General features: G+C 35.0%; 1 protein-coding gene across 1 annotated transcript; it reads right to left on the bottom strand.

Moving 5' to 3' along the window:
* Positions 1–667: 667 nt before the first annotated feature.
* LOC145061503 (putative LRR receptor-like serine/threonine-protein kinase At1g56140) lies at positions 668–21701 on the bottom strand. Its single transcript, XM_079009000.1, has 23 exons — positions 21505–21701; positions 12583–12778; positions 12359–12430; positions 11754–11825; positions 11570–11641; positions 11390–11461; positions 11180–11251; positions 10726–10797; positions 10575–10646; positions 10426–10491; positions 10250–10321; positions 10106–10177; positions 9954–10019; positions 9788–9853; positions 5184–5272; positions 4455–4858; positions 3521–3719; positions 3248–3421; positions 3037–3158; positions 2078–2288; positions 1759–1990; positions 1510–1660; positions 668–1092 (listed from the first exon to the last, which is right to left on the bottom strand). The coding sequence occupies exons 1-23, from the start codon at positions 21593–21595 to the stop codon at positions 817–819; spliced, it is 2991 nt and encodes a 996-aa protein (XP_078865126.1). The 5' UTR covers positions 21596–21701; the 3' UTR covers positions 668–816.
* Positions 21702–22550: the final 849 nt, after the last annotated feature.

Below are 22550 nucleotides of genomic sequence, written 5' to 3'. Positions count from 1 at the left end.
TGTTAAATATTGAACAAGTTAGGATGGTGTAGGAGTGCACACTTGTTCAAGTGATCTTATACGATGTTGTTGCGAAGAAATGATGTGGGCTGACTTAACTGTGCCAACATAAAAACCCTATTTTGTAGAAAATTATATATAAGTCATGTATACCATCAATATTATGTTGCTGATTTTATATCATCATTATTTTTTAAGTGTAGTAGGATTAAATTTGTTGACCAAAAGTGATATTGCTGAATATTAAACAAGTTAGGATGGTGTAGGAGTGCACACTTGTTCCAGTTTTTCAAGATTCAAAGTACATTGTTATTTAGGGGCTTCGCCCCTAAACGAACGAGGGTCCGGGGGCAACGCCCCTGGCGGGGTCCAAGGGGTAGAGCCCCTGACTATGTTGCTATATTAAAAAATGCATCAAAAATCCAATTTTAGAAAGTTGACCCTTTTTTCCCTGAGATCCGTTTAATGACAGGTTTGGTAGTTTTATGACGGTTTGTAACTGTCTATTGACAGTTTTCAGGAATGATATATCCGTTTTTGGTCATTTTTCTGGTACATCTTGAAGAACATTTTCACATACATTCTCAGATTTCATTCTCTGAATTTCATCCAATTGAGTGTTCGATCTGTACCATCGAAATACTTCAATTTGATAGTGAATCACGACTTTCAGAGAATCCAAGCAATCTATTCATCCCCTATTTTCTAACATATTATACCAATAACATTTGCGTTCATCATCTTCAAAAAAAAAAGTAACGTCCGAATCGAGTGACTTTACAAATATATATCAAGACGGGATATTAGGTCACATACCTAATTCATAGTTGAAGTTGGAGTAGCACTCTTAAATGTTGAAGAATCGTCAAACTCAAAATAAGTCAGGTACTCTGGCCGAGTAATGACACCAGTTACTTCTATGTCTCCGGAAAGCATTGCCACTACACGTGACATTGATGGCCGTTGTGTCGGCGAGGTTTGCGTACATAAAAGGGCAACTTTCGTCATTCTTTTCACTTCGGTCTCATTAAATTCAGACAATTCTTCATCCACTAACTCTAATTCACGATTACCTTCATGTAGCTTCCATGCCTAAAATCATACCAAAGGCCAGTAAATATTATAAAAATGCATTACGGGTTGGACGTCAACTTTCAAAATATTGAGAATGACTTTTTTCATGTTTGAGTTTTAGGGAAATTTGTATTCAAGTTTTCTTATTCCACAACACGCGGGTATGTATCAACCGACTGACATACATACATACATGAAAGTTTGTTACCTTGATTGAGAAAAATTCAGAACTTCGTTACCTTAAATAGATTTTTTTTCAAGTTTTTAGTCTGGTTTTGTAGAAGAAGTTAGATACCTTAAAAGAGTTATGACTGAAATTATATTACCTTTTTATGTAATTTTCTCTTTAATTAGTGTATTAATCCTTCTTTTTGCTTGGTAAGAGTAGACAGAGTGCATAAATTCATTTATGAAGAAGAAGAAGATAAAACATACCCAATTAAGAAGATATATTTTCTCATCTTCCAAACTCGAATCAGAGTTGGGCCTTCCACTGATGATCTCTAAAGCCACAACTCCAAACCCAAACACATCGGCCTTCTCCGTTAGGTGTCCCCACATTGCATACTCTGGTGCAAGATATCCACTACACAATGAATCACCAAGAATTAATCAACACACTGTTAGTCTCATAGTCTGTTACTTAAAGTAGAATAACTTCAAATTTCAATTAATTAATCTTACAATGTGCCTGCAACACGTGTACTCAAGTGTGTTTTCTTGTCATCATAAAGTTTAGCCAGACCGAAATCCGATATCTTAGGATTCAGATCAGAATCAAGCAAAACATTGCTAGATTTCACATCTCGATGTATAATCCGTATGCGTGATTCCTCATGGAGATACGTGAGACCCCGTGCTAATCCCATGCATATATCAAAACGGGTTGACCATTTAAGCGACAATCTGCTGCTTCCTGCATCACATTACCCAAATGTAACATTATTAGCATTATACTCTAGTACTTTACACTTGATGTCTAAATATGTAATTTGTTTTTTACCAAATAATGCTTGATCAAGACTCTTGTTTTCAAGATACTCATAGACGAGAAGTCGTTTTTCTCCATCGATGCAGGATCCATAGAGTTTCACGAGGTTACGGTGTTGGACTGCGGATATTGTGGCAATTTCTGCTACAAATTGGGACTTGCCTTGGTGTGAGGCTACGGAGAGTAGTTTGACAGCTATTACCCTTCCATCATCAAGTGTTCCCTGTTTAAAATTATAGAGATTTTAACATTGTGGTGGTAGTGTTTGGTATGATGGAATCCAGAGAAGGAATAAACGAATGAAATCTTGTTTGTTTTGCTCGATGGAATGGAATGGACCGTATATGTAGAATAAGGTTTTATCAGTTCTTAAAGTATCTTTTTCTAGTTTCCTAGTTTGCTATGTAGTTTGTATATATATATAAAGGCTTCTACTCGTTATGAAAAGAGTGAAATATTTTCAAGATATCTGATAACTGATTCTCTCACATCGTATCAGATCTAGGTTAGGTTTATGGCATATTAAGTCAGAGATTAAAAGCGAATAGATTAAACTCTCATATGTGCCCTCGAACAATCAAGAAGCCAATATTCTTACTAAACTGTTACAGAGGGTAGGTTTTGAGTCAAATATATCCAAATTGGGAATGTTGATAAAAATTCACCAACTTGAGCAGGAGTGTTGAAAATATTACAGCCTTATACAGCTAATAGCTGTTGTACTAACAGTTTTAAATTAACCTTAAATTAGCTATTATGCTAGCTGTATTTTAGTCCTTAATCTTGTAATTATAGTAGATTATCTCTTTCCTATGTTGTTACAACTTAAAAGTTTCATCATTTGTTTCACTTACTCCATAACCTTGTCTTCCCATTTTTTGTTATTCCATTCCATCTGGCCAACTAAAGTTTACTTCGAGTTTAAGAAGTGAAAACATACTCTTCATAAAAAAAGTAAAAAACTACCTTACCTTGTAAACAGGTCCAAAACCACCCTCACCAAGCTTATTTGCAGGACTAAAGTCGTCCGTTGCATCTCTTAAATTTCCATAACCAAAAGTATATGGCCTTGTGTGATCAATTCCCAAAAACTCTGCCAGTAAGGAAAAGTCAAAAAGAAATCCAAATGTACCAATCTAAAATATTTTTCCTCTGTCATAAAGAAAGATCCAGAAAAACAACCTTCATCATAATTTCCGGATGTATCCTTCCTCTTCCTTCGCTGACGAAGAATATACAGGGCTAATAATGTCAAAAAGCTCACAGCTCCAATCGGAACTAAAATCCCCACAATCAAACCGGTATTATTGTTCTTGTTGTTGGAAGGTGGATTGTTTCTCACACTAGGGATGAAATCTGTACACAAATATAGTAAAGGGAAATGTTGTCATTTTGTCAAAGTATCAAGGCCAAGAATTAACAACAAACTTCAAGAAAGAATATATATATATATACTTGGGGTGGCACTGATTGCTGATATGAGAGGTCCAAAAGTTCCTTGATCAGGTACACAACAAGTTCCTTTTCCAGTCCATAATAGATGAATCTCAAGGTAGTTATTTATAACGTCAACTGTCACTTCCCTTGTAACAGGGCTAAATGAAGCCCCCCCTGCTTCCCTTTTAATATCAAAATCTTTAATCACCTGGTTTCCCTGGAAAAAGGAAAAAAAAAAAAAAAAAAGTTAATGACCCAGGGATGAAGGTTGCAACAAAGTGAAACCATAAGGACCACCCGTGCAACAAAATTTGAAACTTAACTGAATCTGCTATTTCCACCAAATATGTGGTTGTTTCTTTTCTACTTAATGTTAAGGTTAAGTTGAGAAATAGATGTACTTAACATTAAGTGGTAATCTCATATTAATTTTTCCAATAATACCCTCACAAAAGTTTCCCCCATATTAGGGATCTCCCTCCCTCCCTCTCTTTTCAATTTAATAGAGATAAATTATTATTGGTTTTTCTCCTCAAGAGTTCATTACAACGGTTCTTGTGTCTATCTGAACAAATGTTACTATGAATACTTAAATACTACAAATTTATGGAAATTCTTGGACTTTTTGCATAATATAACAGTAAACAATGCTTATCTTTATGCATCTAACAGTAAAAAGCGTTGTATACATAAAATTAGTTTCTTTTCTAGATCGAATAAATCATGTTAATGATACTATATGACCATTTTACATTAAATTCCAAAATTTCACAATACTATTAATTTTATCAATATTCATCAGTTTTAACAGGGGAAGAAAAAGAAGAATGACAAATAAGTAAAGATTTGGTGTCTTAATAAATTAAGAAAGATTTTTAGCTTAATCCATTAAGTCATTCTGTCCAGATTAAGTAAAAAGAAACAGCCCCTAAGAGTGTTATTTACCACTGACCTGGATATAAATGTCAAATAATCGTCTTCCAAGGCTTCTCCAAGTGGGACCATTTTCAATCACAATTTCTGCGAACTGGAGTTTTACGGTGTAGTTACCATTCTCGAGGGCTAAACCGTAATATCTTAATGATCCAGCGGAGAGTCTTGCTGTTTGGAAGAGTCCTGAATCTATAGTGTTTGTGAACTGGTTTACACTGGAGGCTATTGTGTTGTTGAAATAGCGTTGGGTGGGATCTATGCTGTTAGAAGGGATGTCCCTTCGTGCCACATTGCTGACACCCCACCTCCTTTCGGGGGTCAAATAGTATGTTGCTGGACCAAGAGGGTTGTTATCTTGCTCGTGGACTATCTGACTTGAGGATGTAATTTGTGGGCCACCACAATTGATTCCAAGGTTACTATCTGTAAATCAACATGAAAAGAGTACTCAACAAATCAATTTAATATAAAAGATTAGAGTAAATTACATTTTTTGTCCAAGGGCGTAGCTGATTTTTCCAAAAAGTTCTCTCGTAATTTTGGTCCTTCTTTTCGATCCTTGTAACAATTTAGTCCTTATTCTAAGTAAGGTATAACTGTTTTTTTTTTTGCAATATTGCTCCCAAATATATAATCATTTTACTTGGAACATGACCAAAAACGTTACAATAACCTCAAATAAGGATCAAACAACCAGGAAAAAAAGTGTAAAATCTTAACAAGAGAAAGTTCATTTTTTTTGGCTTACATCTTGGTGATCCACGCCCACAAGGGAAATCCCTTTGGAGACAATTTAATCCTGAATCGTTTAAAGTGAAGTTGTTCACAAGTATGTGGCTGCAAATACACATTTGTGTAGGAGTTAATTAATTTCCTTAATGATATTTCAATCTCAAACTCTAAATATATAAATAAGATGAGACATATCTATTTAGATAACTACAATATAATCATATAGGTATATCTAATAGTCCCCCGTAGTCGAAGCTAGAGGTGGCAAGATGCTAAGACCATCCCTGTAATCATCAGAGAGAATCCTCTGTAGAACACATTGATAATTTGATATTGATAAGGTACATGTAAAATGCAACTCTCCACAAGCAACCTTTTCCAAAACGAAATGGATATCCATCTCAATACGTTTAGTTAGTTGAACTTGAGCCAGGTTCCCCCGAAAATGGCACTAACATATCAACATTTACTATAGTGGCTTTTGTGAGAGGACAATGCAACTTAAGAAGTAGGTTACTAAGCCAACAAGGCTCATTAACAACATTAGCAATGTCATGGTACTTGGCCTCCACACGAGAGAGAATAGGTTGCCACTTAGATGACCACAAAATAAGACTGTCTCCTAGAAAAACACAATAGTTGGAAGTAAATCGTGGTGTATCGAGGCACATGTCCCAATCTGTATTGAACTATCCGTGTAACAAAGTAGGTTTTTTGATTTTGTTTTGGATAAATGTAAGCCTTAAATGTAGTGCCTTGCAAGTAATGAATAATATGCAAGTTTGAGAGCATTCATGTGACACGTATGAGGATTGTGCATGTGGAGACAAATTTATTGTCCTGCATAGGAGATGTCGGGGCGGGTGAAGGTAAGGTATTGAAGTGTGCCGGTTAAACTTCGAAAATAAGTTGGATCCAGAAAAGGATCGCTAATGGTGGAGTCGAGTTTTGCATTTGTATCCACAGTTCGGTCAATGATGCCCTTGGCATATTGTATTTGTTGGAAAAAGATCCTATTTTCACTTCATTTTACGGCCCTAAAAAATAACTTAGGGGGCCAAGGTCCTTCATGGAAAACTCACGAGTCAAGAGTGTCATGAATGATTGATGAAGTGAATGAGAGGATGCGGTGAGGATTATGTCATCGACATATAGAACTAGGTAGCCAACACCATGTTGGTAGATGGAAAGCGAGTGGCTATACTTGCTATGATTGAATGCAATTGAGGAAAAGTAATCGGCAAATCTCTTGTACCAAACTCGAGGGGATTGTTTGAACCTGTATAGATATGGTGACTTCCTTAGTAAGCATACAAAATCGAGTCCATGATGGATCTTAAAACCAACCGATTGGTGCATGTAAATGGTCTCACATCTGTTGCAATGTAAGAAAGTTTTTTACGTACACTTAATAAATAAGCCATGATTTAGAGACTGCAAGACTCAAGACCATACGTATGGTAGCAATAACCCAACTAAATGTTTCATGAAAAGCAATGCCCATTTGTTGTGAGCATCCACCCCTACCAAACATGCCTTGTATTTTATACTGTCCGTGTAGGAACGGCCAATATAGTATGTCGGATGGAATAGGGGATAGCATGGTAGCAGGTTTGCGTGTAGAGTGGGCTCAAGGTGAAGGTTTTGGCATTCAGTCGGAAAAGGGCCAATGTCGCCAACATGAGGTTGAATTGGGCTGGTAGCCGCATATAGGTCGGCAGTGCGGGTTGCTTGAGTCCACGGCCAATAGAGGTAAGTAGGGGTACATAGGTGGTTGGAAATGGTTTTGGTAGTGAAAAATGGCATTAATGTTCATGAAGGGTATAGTTTGGTGGTTTTGGGTATGTTATGTTCACAAAAGGGAATTTTGTTTCATCAAGATTTACATGAAGAAAAAGAATGATTTTTAGTGGCAAGGTTATAACATTTAAATCCTCGATGGTTACCGGGATAGCAAAGAAAAATGCAATATATAAAGAGCGGGATTGGAATTTAGTGACCGTGATGGAGGGTATGGGAGGGTATAATGGGCATCTGAATACCCGAAGGTGGTGATAAAAGAGAAGTATTTAATAGAGTAGTTGGGTGGAGGTTGTAAAAGTTGATAGTTTGCTACAATGGAGGTTGAGGTGGTATGTTGTCATTTGAAGGGAATGGTGCCAAAAAAATCTATGGATACATGAGAATGAGAAAGGAGAGCTCTAATGATGTTTATGGCATGGATTTTCCATTCGGGTTTGTTATTTTAGGAAGAACTTTGGGCAAGAAAAATGGAAGACCATTTCATTTTGTGAACAAAAATTGTAAAACAAATGAATATTATATGTGGTACCGTTGTTACAATGGAATACGTTGATTGGTTTTATAAAGCGTGTTCAAATAAAATAATATTAGTGAACACGATGAATTTCAAGGGGGAAGTTCCATTGAAAATATACATAGTCATCTAGAAAAAAATAAATATAGTATCGGTGTTCCCTGACAGTAAAAATCGGTGATGTTCATAAGATAGTATAATTAAAATATCAAAAGGATATGATGTAAACCACATAAAAAAAAGTTAACTAGTTTTCCAAAAACACATGATCTAAAAATGCTAGAAGTTGTTTGATGCTTACAAGGAATGAAATTATTACAAGCAAGAGAATTTAAAATAGAGGTGACTAGGTGACCAAGGCAATGACGCCATAAATCTTAAGAAACCAAGCTAAAGGCGTGAGGAGTCTTTAAATTGCATTAAAGGTGTCCATATTGCGTAATCTTTCACAATAAAACCAAATGGGTAGAAGTCGAGAGATATTATTATCAATAGCTAGACGAAGGCCTCAACTTTGGTTTACGGTGTTAGTAGTGTTATTTGTTGGGAACTCAAGAAAACAAGTTAAGCACTTCAGACACACAATAAATGAATTTCGGTAGAACTTGTTGAATAAAACTATAAAACAAAACGAAAAACAAAAAAAAAAGTAATTAACGTGCTTCGGTCCAAATACCTACATCCACAGGCGAACAAGGGAGAAAAGATTTTATTAAACTTCTAGGAACAATTACAATCACTCACAAATGTTACACCTCACTTGAGATCTCAAACAAAAAGAATCTATTTTGCTGACTAACTACTCCACATGATGTGCTCTCAATCTCACAATGATTTCTCTCTTTGAACTTTCTGCATAAAGGAATAATGAAGGGGTTATGTGCCTACTTATATGCAAGCATGAGAAACCTTAATTCTGATGGACCAACCCATCCATAATTAGCCCACGAAAAAGGATGCCCTAATTGTCAACCAATCTCGGGACGCCATATAGGTGCTTTTTGAATCTTCAATCATGAGGGATGTGCATACCCACCTACCATGCACATAGGGGCACATCTTGAATGTGCAGGGCGCATCTTGCATGCAATGTGGTGTATCATGCTCCAAAGGGAGCATCTTGGTTCCAAGATGGTGCCTCATGCTCCAATGGGGCGTACCGTACTTCTAAGGTGGCACATCATGCTCCAAAGGGCTCATCTTAATTTCAAGATGGCACATCATGCTTCAAGAGACACCATGCTTCGTAAAAGCACACTTTGATCACCAAGAGCATACTTTGATCACCAGAAGCACACTTTGATCAAGACTTCACACACCAACTCTATTTTTAGGTGGTGTCGTGGTGGTGGCGATAGGTTGGAGGTGTTTGATGATGGCGATAGGTTGGAGGTGTTTGGTGATGGGATAGCAACAGAGCAACCGGTGGAGTAGTATAAGGCGGTGGAGGCGGATTGCTTTGCTTTTCAAGTTTCCTCAACGACAAATTTCGATCAGACTTCGTAGAAAGAAGGGAAAGGATAAGAGTTGCAACCCCATCATAAGGCTTGATGAGACTGGCGATAAGTTGCAAGATGACTACACGTGAAATCTTGAAAGATGTTTTGTAGGCGCGCTCCCATGCTTGCTAAGCGGTGGAGTCGGGTGGAATAATGGTATGGAGCAGATAGTTTGAAATCATATCGTAATCCACTAAGAACAGTAGCATCAAGACGAGTCCATGTTTCTTTGACGACGACATCTAGGAGGGTAGCAGTGGCGGTGATATACGAAGAATGATATGATTGATGACTTGATAGGCAAGACAGTGAATCTTGAATAGTTCGGACGACGAAGTATGTCAAACTCTTTTCCATCTCCAAGCTGATAGGTATGAGATTCTTGACATTTTAAACAGTGAAATCTGGGTGAAATTTGGTTTCGTTAACCATTAATTAGCAAGGAACAAGAGTTGATACCGAATAGAGAAAAAAGAGAGAAGAGAATGGGGAAAAGCTGATCGCCGAAGAAGAAAGTAGGGATCGGCAGCTAGGGTTGATTGTATTTCCTTGATATTTACAATCTCAACCTCTCAATATATACACAAGATGAGACCTACTATTGGGAAGTAGAATCCTAATTTAAATATCTAATATAATTAGATAATTACAGCATAATCAGATAGGTATATATCTAATAACTAGAAATGTGATATTAGCTTTGAAAATTATGCTAAAAAGTAATGTATGTTTGCTACTTTTTAACAGAAAATAGACAAGGTGCAAGTCAGAGTTTCAAAGAAATATAAAAAATGAAGCACGTACAGTTGTAAGTTTGGGTCAGTGGCCCAAGAAGGAAGTGTCCCAGATAGTTCATTGTATGACAAATCACTGCATGATAGAACATTGTATGATAATTAGAAAAATAAAAATCATTTTCTTTTTGATTAACCAACCTATAATCAATTTTGCAAATACAAAATCCACTTACATATTGTTGAGAGTTCTGCTCTTTACATTAGGAAGAGTACCAGTTAAACTGTTGTTTCCAAGAAACCTGAGAATGATGACATGTAAAGGTGGTCAATACCGAGACCTATTGACCAAATATTATTTATCAAAGAAGGAGTATATGTGTATTACAAGAAAGACATTTCAGTCAACGTGAACAATCCTCTTGGAATCTTCCCACTCAAATTGTTGAAACTCAAATCCCTGAAAGTAGACACCCAATTGGAGAGCTTTTTCTATATTATATAGGTAAATCTATGTATTCTGATAACTTACAGTGCTACCAAGTCTAGATATTCTCCAATGTCATTAGGAATAGAACCAGAAAGTCCGTTATTCCTCAATGTTCTGCAAGAGATGACATCTTTTTATATACTTAGCTTCAGGATAATAAAGGGAGCATGGGGACTAGATCGGAAACAAAAAAAAAAAAAATCAATATAGTAGCTTACAGAACACTCAGGGACTTCAAATCCCTAATAAAGTCGAGAGTTCCATTAGATAAACCGATTATCCTCCTGTAACATTATAAAACCAAAGCAGTAAGATTTTAGTTTGCAAGTTAAAAGATCATATAGTAACTTGCAAAACAAAGGCTTACAAGTCCTGCAGAGAGGTCAGTCTAGAAAATGAAGATGGTATTGAACCTTCAAAAGAGTTTCCCTCAATCCTGCTATAGAAACATCAAGGATAACTTATAGTGAAAATGTACCAAATGAAAAACATGTAAATAATCTAAGATGCTTGCTTACAATTCTTGTAACTGTGTCCAATTGCCTATAAAGTCCGGTATTCTGCCTGTGAATCCATTATCAGAAGCCCCTCTGAGAAACCAAGAGTTATTTTCCACAACAAAAGACCCAAATTATTAAAAACTGGGAAGAATAAACATATGATGCTCCTTCTTGAATATTGTGTAACATCCTAAATTTTAGATTTTGTTGCAATAAATATTATTTTGGAATATAAATAGTATTGTGGATTTATTTGTAGGACTTATAAATGTTGTTGATGGAAATGAGATGAATTTTTATAAAAGAGTATGATTGTATGTAGGTCAAAGGACCAAATGGATCATTTAGCACAATGTAGAAGTATTCCAAGAAGGAAATGTTGCATTTATCAAACATCCCAAAAGAAAAGTATCACGAATTCTTACATGATGGATAAAGTTCCATAAACATCATTAAATATAAACTCTCTTACACTATCTGTAGGTTCTGTAAATTAGCAAATGAAGGAGGTATTTCACCACCAACTCCAGCACTATCAATGTAACTGACAAAAATGAACATAAACAAAGACGGTATTAGGTAATTAATAATATATACTGTTTACATATATGCACAACAGAAGACAATAATGGGTACAACAGTATTGAAAGAGGAGTTCAAGATGGGTGTTCTTAGTTCTTACAGCCCTTCCAATCTTCTCAAATTTCCAAGTTCAGATGGAAGGGAACCAGTGAAATTGTTTGTGCCAAATGAGCTGCAACATAAAAGAATATAGAAAACACAAATATATTCAACAAACAATTAAACAGAAGTTACTGAATGATGGAAGAAGAAAGAAAAAGAAAGCATAAAAAAAACATACAGAGATCTAAGGTCAATAAGCTGTCCTAGCTCTGGTGGAACCTGCCCTGATAATGCATTGGTCCCGAAACTCCTATAAAAAGTTGAGATTCATCATCATATATCTGAAATCTCAGATGTATTCTTAAAGATATAGAGGTCACAATCATTATTTGAGTTTAAAGTAGCAAAAAGGGATGGCTTACAGGTACTGCATACGACTTAAATTGCCAATGGAAGGTGACAAGGGACCTGTCAAGTAATTCTGGGCTAAATTACTGTACCAAACAATCCATTTTTTAGCATAATACAAGCATAAATATTCATAAAACATATATATATATATATATATATATATATATATATATATATATATATATATATATATATATATATATATATATATGTATGTATAGGTTTTAACTTTCTATAGTAGTTAACACTAAGGCCCTGATTGGCAAAATAAACTAGCTTATGGGTTAACTTATTGTAATTTACTGTTTGGTTGAACCACAAAAGTAGTTTAGTTTAGCTTATGAACTAGCTTATAAGCTAGTTTTTGATAAATTATTTTGAGATAGCTTTTGATAAGCTTATGAAATTTTTAAAAAAATATTCCAAATATGCCTTCAATTATATATATTCTTTTTTTAGTTATATATCTAAATGTCTATTTGTGTCATTTTACTTTGCAACATAGTTATAAACTACTTTTTATCAAACACTCGGTTACCAACCAGCTTTTCAACTAGTCTTGTCAAACAAGGCCTAATATAATAACATTATAGAAAAGAAATAGCAGCATTCATACAGATCGATAAGGTAAGTCAAAGTCCAAAGTCCTTCTGGGATTGGGCCCACAGCATCCATTGCAACAACTTTTCTGATTATTTGAAGGGAGAGAATGATTGTTAGAAGATAAATAACATACAAATAAGTAACAAACGAAACAACCAAAGATCATGTTCCTAATGTTTTATTCCGACATGACAAAGTTGTATCTCTGAAGGGGAAAGAACGGAGATAAGCACTCACAATTGGGTAATGTGGCAAGTAGTAGAATTGGGGATATTACAGTCGCATTTGATGCCGGGATTGTAGGTATCGGCACCAAAGTCGCTAGAGTCCACGGCGGCGCCGGTGCATGGGTTTCCACTTATGTTCCATCCCATCTCTGTTGCTGAACTCTCCGGTATCCCCCATTCGCTGAACATTGCATTTATAACTCGCACTGCAGCACCAATTTTCTTCAGTTTCATTCATAATGGAGATCATAATCATTGTTACAAGTGACGTTATTCTTAATTCGCTAATTAAAGACAGAGCGAGCTCGTGCTACCACCGGAATTATGCTCGCTCAAGGGGTAAAACGAGCAGACGAATATGGGATAAAAGTCGGCGGATATTTGTTTCACAAATTGTCAAACGCAATCCTTTATTTTTAAGTAAATACTAAAAGCCCCATCCTCATCCTAACAATTAACAAATTCCAAATTAGGATTATGATTTTATTTCTAAAGGAGTTCTCAAAATTTAGAATTCCATAATAACTATAGTAACTAGTATTTATATTTATAGTATTTTGACTGTGGTGCGTAGCGGGGGTCATTACGTTCTGTAAAATGAATTTTAACAATTCTGTAAATAAAAAGTAAGTATTTGTAAATAAATATACAAGGTTGGTATCACCGACAAAACTGTCGGTAGATGGGGTAAACGGAAAAACTTCGAAAGTCAAAGAGGTGAAAGTGGCATTTAACAAAGTTCAGGGGTGATAACAATAATAAAATCATATTGTCTATAATTTAGGGGTTAAACATTAAACTTTAAAAAGTAAAAGAGCGAAAAATGTTGGTTTTTTATTGATTTAACCATTGACAATATATTCTTAAACATAAAATATATTTGGTTAAACCAATAAAAAAACTATGGTGTATATATATATATATATATATATATATATATATATATATATATATATATATATATATATATATATAGGTTCAAATGTTTTTAGCAACTATTGTGTTCCTAAATGCACCAATCACAATTTAGCAAATAATTAAATAATTAATTAAATCAAAAAGGGTATTATAGTAATCTTTGTATAATTAATTATGATAGATAATTAATATTCCTGATATCACACAAGAGACGATGATAAATTTAGAACATTAGCCCTAAATCTGATCCACCGCTTCTGCTTCTTCTTTTACAGTCGACGAATCCAAAAGGGAGGATAAACTCTGGTCTCGCGATCGATGATGGACTTCAGAGTTCGATAAGACTGAACAAGGGGATGCGGAAGAGCAGTCGCGCTGTTGTGGGGTCCGTGAAAGTGAGTGAGAAGCGAGGAGCGAACAGGGAGGGAATTCGGTGGTGTTTGTGATGGTCGGTATTTGGCGATGTCTTTTGATGGGGAAGAGGCAGAGGAGGGCATCACTCCCGGCAATTGCAGGTACGTGGACGGAGGTATGCTTCGGCAGCCTCCTGTTCTTCTTCCTATGGTCCAATAATCCAACAACTAAGGGGAGAGAATGGCAACAAAAGACTGAAATTGGGAAGTGTTTGTTTTTCTTTGTTTGTCAGGATAGGAAAAACACAAAAATGGGGTTGTTGGCCATTGACACAGAAGGGAGAAAGGAAGCAGCAAAACAAGTTTGAGGGGGACAAGGGTCTCGATTCTTGACTAATTGAAGGAAGAGGAAGTTAACGAAAGCATCCATGGCGAACACGTGATCTTCTTCTTCATCTTATTTTGATTTGAATCCATGGAAATTTGGATGTTTAGGTTTTCCTTAAAAAAATTTATGACAATGGATGGGATATAACTCATGGTTGTTTGGGTTTCGATATTTGACAGGGAAATCCATGTGTGTTTGTTTCTTGAATTCATGACTAAGAATGAATGCAGATATGTTGATGATTCTATCCATGGTCTTGAATTATGTAATATATTCTGTTAGAATTTAGTTATATAAATGTATTCTGTTAGAATGTCTGAGAATAATTGTTAACAAGTATATTTGTTTAACTGATAATGAATTTGTGATACTTTATGGTTGACTTTATAGTCTTTACCACATTCTGTCAGAATTTATAGTTTTTATTTTCTACTATATTCTGTCAAACTTTATACTCTTTAATACATTCTGTTAGAATTTATAGTTTTTATTCTCTTAGAATGCATTGAATTTTTTTAATTTTTTAAACTTGATTATGTTTTCTTTGTAGATTTAGGTTTTGAAGAGGCTAACATTGATGTGGAGAAGGAAGAAAACATAGAGAACAGGAGTGTATTATACCATAATGTATTATGCTACAATATACAAAGTGTTGCTTAAAAATAATATTCTTTCAGAATAGATTAGTGTTTTTGTTAGATTTTGATGTTTTTTTTTTTCAAAATGTTGTTATTATTCAATGAATCACAATCATACAATGTAATTATTTGGTATATTATTAGTTAAGAATTGATTTTGTGTATTCTTTCAGAATGTATTTACTAGTTTATGATTGACATTTTATCATTCTGACAGAATAAAATCGAAAAATATATTTACTAGTTTATGGTTGGCATTCTATCATTCTGACATAATAAAATCGGATTTTTAAATTTGAATTAATTTAAAATATTCAGATTTTTAAAAATAAAGGAATTAATTATCCCTAAAAATCCGAAAATTTCCTTTTTTAATATAGGTTAATTGACTAAACTGCCTTATGCTGAAATTTGTGTGATTATATGGTACATGTTATCCTATTCTAATATCATAGACCCTCATATCATGACCTTTGATTATATTTCATCCGATGGTCCAGATCTATGCATTCTGGCACACAATAGTTACTAGAAACAAAATAACCTAAGCATATATATATATATATATATATATATATATATATATCTATAAGAGTGAAAAAAAGGATGGTGCCGTTGGCAAAATTGTTAAGTTTTTTTTTTTTTTTTTTTTTTTTTTTGAGCTTACATATAGTTTAGACGCGATATTTGGAGACTTATCATGGTCTTCATTTTGAAAAATATTGAGCAAATTATGAGTTCTAAGTTCTCTAGTTTCCACGCATCTTCAAGTTCTCAAAACCGTTTAACTATATATATATATATATATATATATATATATATATGTGTGTGTGTGTGTGTGTGTGTAGAGAGAGAGAAAGAGAAAGAAAGAGAAGATGGTTTCTTTGAAGTTTAGAAAAAATAGATATTGTAACATCCGTTCCATGTATGAATCAACTTTTTTTATTAACTTTAATTTGGGTGGCCACAGCGTGGTGGAGCATCACCACAACGTGGCGGAATGTTTTGGACCGCGAGATTTAAATGACCTGACACGACGTGCATGTGTTTTTAATGAAAATCCTAATTTCGGGCTTTGGGCGAACATTAAGGATGGGGTTTCATGATCATTAGCCTCCATCTCCCTCTCAAACTCAGAAACCATAACCCTAGACTACATTGAAGTTGTGAGCTCATTCTTGGTTCTTTTTTCATGATTTTAAAGGAGAAGGAAGCTCTTGGTGTAGTAGTTAGTTGGCAAGCATTATTTTCTTCAGGTAGCACATCTCCTGGACCTTGGTGAGTGTCCAAGATCCAACCTTTTACTTTCCATGTTACTAGATCTCTTGATTTGTCCCTTTTCTTCGTGTCTTGATGGATTTGAGTGGTAGGATCTCATAAAGTTTGCAACTTTATGAATCTCTAGGTTAAATAGAGTATTTGATGCCTTAGGTCTTATTTATAAATGAGTTTGGGTGTCATTCATGGAGTTTTGGTCATTAAACCCTAGTTTTTGACCTATTAGGAGTTCAAGACATGCATTAGACATGCATTAGACATGGATGTCTAGAAAGCATGGATTTTTATTATATTTTTGGTACTAGGAACCCTTCTGGAATCGTTGGTCATGAGATCATCAAGATTAAGTGCTTAATGATTAAGCCATGATGTGTTTTCACCCTTTTTAGACCTAAGGGTGAGATCTTTGCCTCATGGAAGGTCTTAGGAGATAAAGTTGAAAACTTTATCCATTTAGACCATGAAATGGACAAATTCTGAGTTGTGCAGCTCTTAGAATCGAAGAAAATGAATTAACCAATTAAGTTTTTCGGAACCCAGTGCCGACGACGTGGCTAGGGATCGCCACAGCATGACGACCAACTATAGTTGACTTTGACTTTTGATCGTTGACCGTTGACTTTGACCAAGTTTGATTTAAGGACATTTGGGATATTTTGAGTAGTAGTTTGAGTTTATGTCACTATTTATTGTTTAGGTGACCGGTAGAGTCGGCAGTTGGAGCAATGATATGTTCAGCTACATTTCGGATTGTGAGCTGAGTTTTACCTCACTATACTTGTGGGTCGAAGACATCAATGCCGACCCACTGGATCATGTATCGTGGTATACTAGATTGATTTCGTGCTAGTTATGCAATAGACTAGTAGATTTGTATGATTACCTGATTATGTGCTAGATTGGTAGATCAGCCTGATTATCTGTACTTGCTGGTTTTTGATTGATATTGTATATGTCGACATGAGATGGTTTGTTGGGTTGACGCGGTCCTGCTTTAACCAAAATATGTTTTTTTACAATCTAAAATGAAGTAGAAACACTAAATTACATGTTGAAAAAAAATCAAGTAATTCCGACTTCTTATGAGTGAGTTAAAGTATTTTAAACACCGGAACAAAATAAAAAAACGTGTTGAAACAGAAAAAACATAGCATTGATATGTTGTCTTCTGAGGTTTGTATATGATTCAATATTTAACCAAAATTTGATTTGTTACAGTCTAAAATGAAGTACAAACACTAAATTACATGTTGGGAAAAAATCAACTAATTCCGACTTCATATTAATGAGTTACGATATTTTAAAAACCGGGACAGAATAAAAAAAACATGTTGAAATATAAAAAAAACACAACGTTGATATGTTGTCTTCTAGGGCTTGTATATGATTTAATATTTAATCAATATATATTTTTTTATAGTCTAAAATGAAGTAAAAACACTAAATTACATTATGGAAAAAAATCAAGTTATTCCGACTTAATATGAGCGAGTTATGGAATTATAAAAACCAATTCCAGTTTTTTAACCGGTTTTTTGTGGAACTGAACCGACTTTCCTATAAATAGAGAACCGCTAACCAAATCGTTTTATTAAATCCTGTTCCGGTTTCAGTCCAATTCCAGTAGTTCTAATACTCATCCCTAATTATAACTATACTAAGGGGTTGTTTGTTTTTTTAGCTGTAGGTCTGTGAAATCACTTTTGTCTACGCCACACTGACCATGTGCAGACATACAACCTCATAGTGTGTTTGTTTTTTTCGAAGTGTGCAGATCTAAAAAGAAGTCTTCACCACACAGACATGGACTAGCCACTTCTAAGGTCTGCGAAAGATTTTAACCTAAAAAAACACGCCCTTTTGTTTTATCGACACCTCCTTATTTCTTTCGACTTCCCATCGAAGCCTCCCAACCCCATGCCTCTTACCTCGCTCCAGCACCACCATTCCTCATCTCCGGTCAAAAGCAAGGGCATCGCCGCCCTCTTCCCCGATCATAGGCGCTCCTTTCTGATCAGGGGCGAAAAAAGCTCTTTTCGATTTCCACTGAAAATGAAGATGTTTGCACCTCATGTTTCATTTTTTTAGTTCTAACTTGAAATTAATACTTAATCTTGCATGAAAACTCTCTAATGTACTGAAATTTGTTGTTTAGTTTTGTTGAAATTGCTTCTTGTTGCTTAAATTTGTTGTTGGATGTTAGAAATCCAAAAAAATATTAAAAATAGCTTTTCTTGCTTAAATTTTTTGTTAAATGTTGCTGAAAATCAATATTCCTTAGTGTATTTTGCTGGAAATTCCATAAGATTGTTAAAACTCAATTTTTTTGTTAATGAAAATATGAAAAATAGTGTTGAAAATATGAAAATGGTGTTGGAAATTCCATAATGTTGCTGAAAGTACTCCTTATTGTTGAAAATAGTCATTATATGTTGATTTTTTTGCTGAAATGTGTATGAAATATGACTATTATTGTAACGTCCGGTCCCCTGGAACGCATTTAATTTAATTATTTATTTATTTTGAGAGAAAGACTTGACGAGTTGGTAGCCCTAACTCGTCGAGTAGAAGGCTGACTATGTGCGGAGTTTAAGTTGTCTACTCGGCGAGTCAAGCTCTTGACTCGGCGAGTAGCTCAGTTAGGGTGAAACCCTAATTTCAGCGTTATGCACCCTATTTAAACACCTTAATCCCCACCCCTTAGCCTCATTTGCAGTCTCCTTGTCCCAAACCCTCAGCTACGAAACCCTAGAGTGTTTTTTAAGTGTGTGAGCCACTTGTGAGTGTTCTTTGTGTCTTTTGAAGCTTGTGGAAGAAGAAGTTGGAGGACTCAAGAGAAAGACTGTAGATCCAGAAGTTTCATTCCTTTAGCTATATTTTCTGGTAATAAAGCCTCAAACTTAATCATTCTCTTCTTAGATCTATTTATGACCTCTTTCGAGGGTTTTTGGTCCAAGATTTGCTAAGTTGTGGGTAAGGACTAACCCATGAGTTACTCTTCCAGATCTAGTGCCTTGAGAGGCTGTGAGGACATAAAGGTGCAAACTTTATGCCCTTCGAGTCCTCATGCAAGTGCTAAAGAAATATTTATGGCCCTTTGAGCCCAAAAAGGGCCATACATGGAAGCAAGCTCGAGACTTTTAGTGATCATCTGATAGCTAGACCCTAGATCTAGGTTTGCATGCGTGGATTTGAGAATCTAAGGCTCTTTGGACAAGTTCCATGTCCTAAAGGAATTAGGGTTTTGTCTAAACCCTTTAAGAAGAGTTATGAACGGGTAAAGTTGGAAACTTTACCCTTAGAAAGGCCATTCCAGTGAGCAAACAAACCAAGGACTTTGGATCCGGAAGATAGGGCTTAATCTATTAAGATGGCTCAAACAAAAAGGGGAACTTGGCGAGTCCAAGAAAGGACTCAACGAGTTGAAGTGGGTTGTCCCGATCCTTATGACAAGAAGAACTCGACGAGTCTGTTAAGGGACTCGACGAGTTAACTTAGTTGACCACATGTCTGAGTTGTTCGTGAATTCGTCGAGTTGGGAGATGACTCGACAAGTTAGGGTTGAGTTAGGGTTGACTGGGAGTTGACTTTGACTTTGACTTTGACTACGATGTTGACTTTGACCAAGGGTAAAATGACCATTTTACCCTAAGAAGGATTATCATATTTTGATTAAGTGTTGTTATGGAATTGATAGTCGGAGAGTCGCCGGAGCAGCATACACGAATTCCTCACTCGAGTTTTTAGCAGCCATTATTGTGAGGTGAGTTCCCTTTCAGTAGGAACGAGTCAAAGGCACCAAGGTCGGCCCGTATGTGTGTTATGTTGGTAGTTGAGTGTGGGTGGGGCCCGAATCTCCTAGCAGTCGAGTGTGGGCGGGGCCCGAATCTCATAGTATTATTTAAGTATAGTTATGTGATTGTTTGATAGATATACTTGTTGTCTATGTGATGCTTGTACGCATGTTAGTAGCCGAGTGTGGGCGGGGCCAGAATCTCCTAGATAGCGGAGTGTGGGTGGGGCCCAAATCTCTTACAAGGGGTGGGGCCCGAATCTCCTAGACAGCGGAGTGTGGGCGGGGCCCGAATCTCCATGAGAGTGGGTGGGGCCCGTATCTCCTAGTTGTATGTTATTTGTATGGCATGTGGTAGGAAGGGTTCGGGATTATCGAATGACACACACCACAGTCTTTAGCCTAAGAAATTTACTCTGATATTTGATATGAGATTTTAATATGTTGACAGATATTATGATATTTCGAGACACATGATTTATCATTTTATTTTATACTATGACGATGATATTATTGTTTTAATAATGATTTAAAAACAAAATTTTTGGGTTGTATTTTTGGGACATTTCAATTATTATTAGAATTTTGGTGTTGTAAAACCATTTTAAGTTTGTAAAATCAGTTGACTTAAAATTCAGTTTATTTTAATAGTATGTAGACGTTAAAAAACAAACATATTTCTTATTGCAGACTGACGTTTGACCCACCTCTTCTGCTGCAAAGACTTGAAGATGTGGTCCGCAGACTACAAACATTTTGAGTTCAAAAAGACAAACGACTAACTTTATATGCAATGTTTGTCCTCATTTAATCTAGAAAGAATTATCATACAAAGAGTTCAAGAATGCAGTTGCGACATTATACTTGGTACATATTTGACGGATCTCACAAGTCAATTTGTTTGTTTTAGTCAATTCTAGAATTCGTACAAAAGTTTTCTACATTATAATTGGTCAAATAATATGGCCTGGTTAGGTTGGTGTAAACATATTTTCTATTTATTTTTAATTTTTGAAAATAATTAATTTGTTAAATGCAAATAATAATACCACGTTATCACAATTTTGTAAATAACTACGTAGTAACAAATTTCACACTTTTCGTCTATATTATTTTATTAACGATTTACTCGACCAAATAAAAATAAAACATAACTCATACTTATGTATTCATAAAGATAATACAAACTAATTAAATTGATCAAATTTATATATTGCCTATAAGGTTCGAAAAAAGATAATACTAAAAGTAATCAAATTCCCATTCGAAAGTTTTGATAAAAGCTGGATTTGTTAGGTAATCTACTGAGTAAGTTGCTTTAATACGAATGAACATAAAACTCAAAACGAAATCTGAATAATGAGAGAACGATGTTCTCTTCCTACAAAACACACACACACACACACACACTGAGCAGAAAGCTATGGCAGCTGTGCATAATCGGAGATCATAATATAACTGAAGTACTGAACGGATGAAAACGTAAACACAGAGAGAGAGAGAGAGAGAGAGAGAGAGAGAGAGAGAGAGAGAGAGAGAGAGAGAGAGAGAGATGAAGCAGTACCTTCAGCTGGATCGGTGGTGTTTTGAGCTCGAGTTACGGCGTCGGTGATCATCAAGCAGAAGAAGAAGCACAACCACAACCGTGATGCCATCGCACAAAACCTCCGTCTGTGTTCCGTTTCAAAAATGTTAGAATAAAAGATTGTTTGCAAAGAAATCTAACCACTAATTTGAAAAGTCATCCGATATCTGGGGAATGGAAGTACGGAAGCCTTCTAGTTAGATAGGTGTTATATATCTTTGAACTTTCAACATGTGCATGTCATGCAGTCGTCATTTAATTCTCACTCAATATTTTATACCTCTTTCATATTTCGTTCCTTTTTTTTTATTATGGTATAATACAAATAATAATACAAATAAGTTTAATATAATATTTAACATAATCAAAATATTTCATTAAATAAAAAAATTACCTACACTATTAAAATAATATTATAATTGTTTGAATTAAATGATATTTCGTGTGGTAGATTTAAGAGGATATTACTATCCGATTTCGGGTGACTTTGTTTAAATTTTAAGTATCATATATTTTACAAAAAATGTATGTTTTGTATGGTTTTTATATATTAATATCTAGCGGGGCATTGTCGAGGACCGGTGACTACCCCCATACTTATTCCCGGTCAATTTGGGGATTCCCCGGTCAAACCGGGTGTAGGTTTCGGGTTTTCCATTGAGTATGAGGTTTTTTTGTATGGGTTTTCGTTTGGATGAATTGATTCAAACCAATCCAATCAAGTCGACCCAAAATAATTTTTGTTTTCAAAACATAGATCCAAATAAATATTCGGTTGGATCGAACTTTAAAATTAGGTTTTCAAAAACCGAAACATTTTAAATTTTCATATAATTATATATTATCGAATTTTATAGAAGAAGCAAAAACAAATTATTTAGTTTTGATTTCAAATTTATAAACAACTACTAAGAAGTAATATTATAATTTAATATATTATAGATATAAAAAAAAAACTATTGAGAGAAAATACATATTTATGTTTTTTATTAGACGACACTTTTTGAACCTATTTGAAAAAAAAT

Source organism: Lactuca serriola, chromosome 7, assembly GCF_051521515.1.
Source record: "Lactuca serriola cultivar US96UC23 chromosome 7, Lser_US96UC23_V15, whole genome shotgun sequence".
Taxonomy (NCBI): domain Eukaryota; kingdom Viridiplantae; phylum Streptophyta; class Magnoliopsida; order Asterales; family Asteraceae; genus Lactuca; species Lactuca serriola.
Note: the sequence above shows the minus strand (reverse complement) of the source record. Positions and strands in the feature narration are given on the sequence as shown.

Coding starts and splice junctions, on each gene's coding strand:
- LOC145061503 (XM_079009000.1), bottom strand. CDS start 21,595: ATGGCATCACGGTTGTGGTTGTGCTTCTTCTTCTGCTTGATGATCACC. Junction 10,492..10,574: donor CTGACCTCTCTGCAGGACTT/GTAAGCCTTTGT, acceptor ATAATGTTACAG/GAGGATAATCGGTTTATCTA. Junction 10,020..10,105: donor TTGACTGAAATGTCTTTCTT/GTAATACACATA, acceptor CATCATTCTCAG/GTTTCTTGGAAACAACAGTT.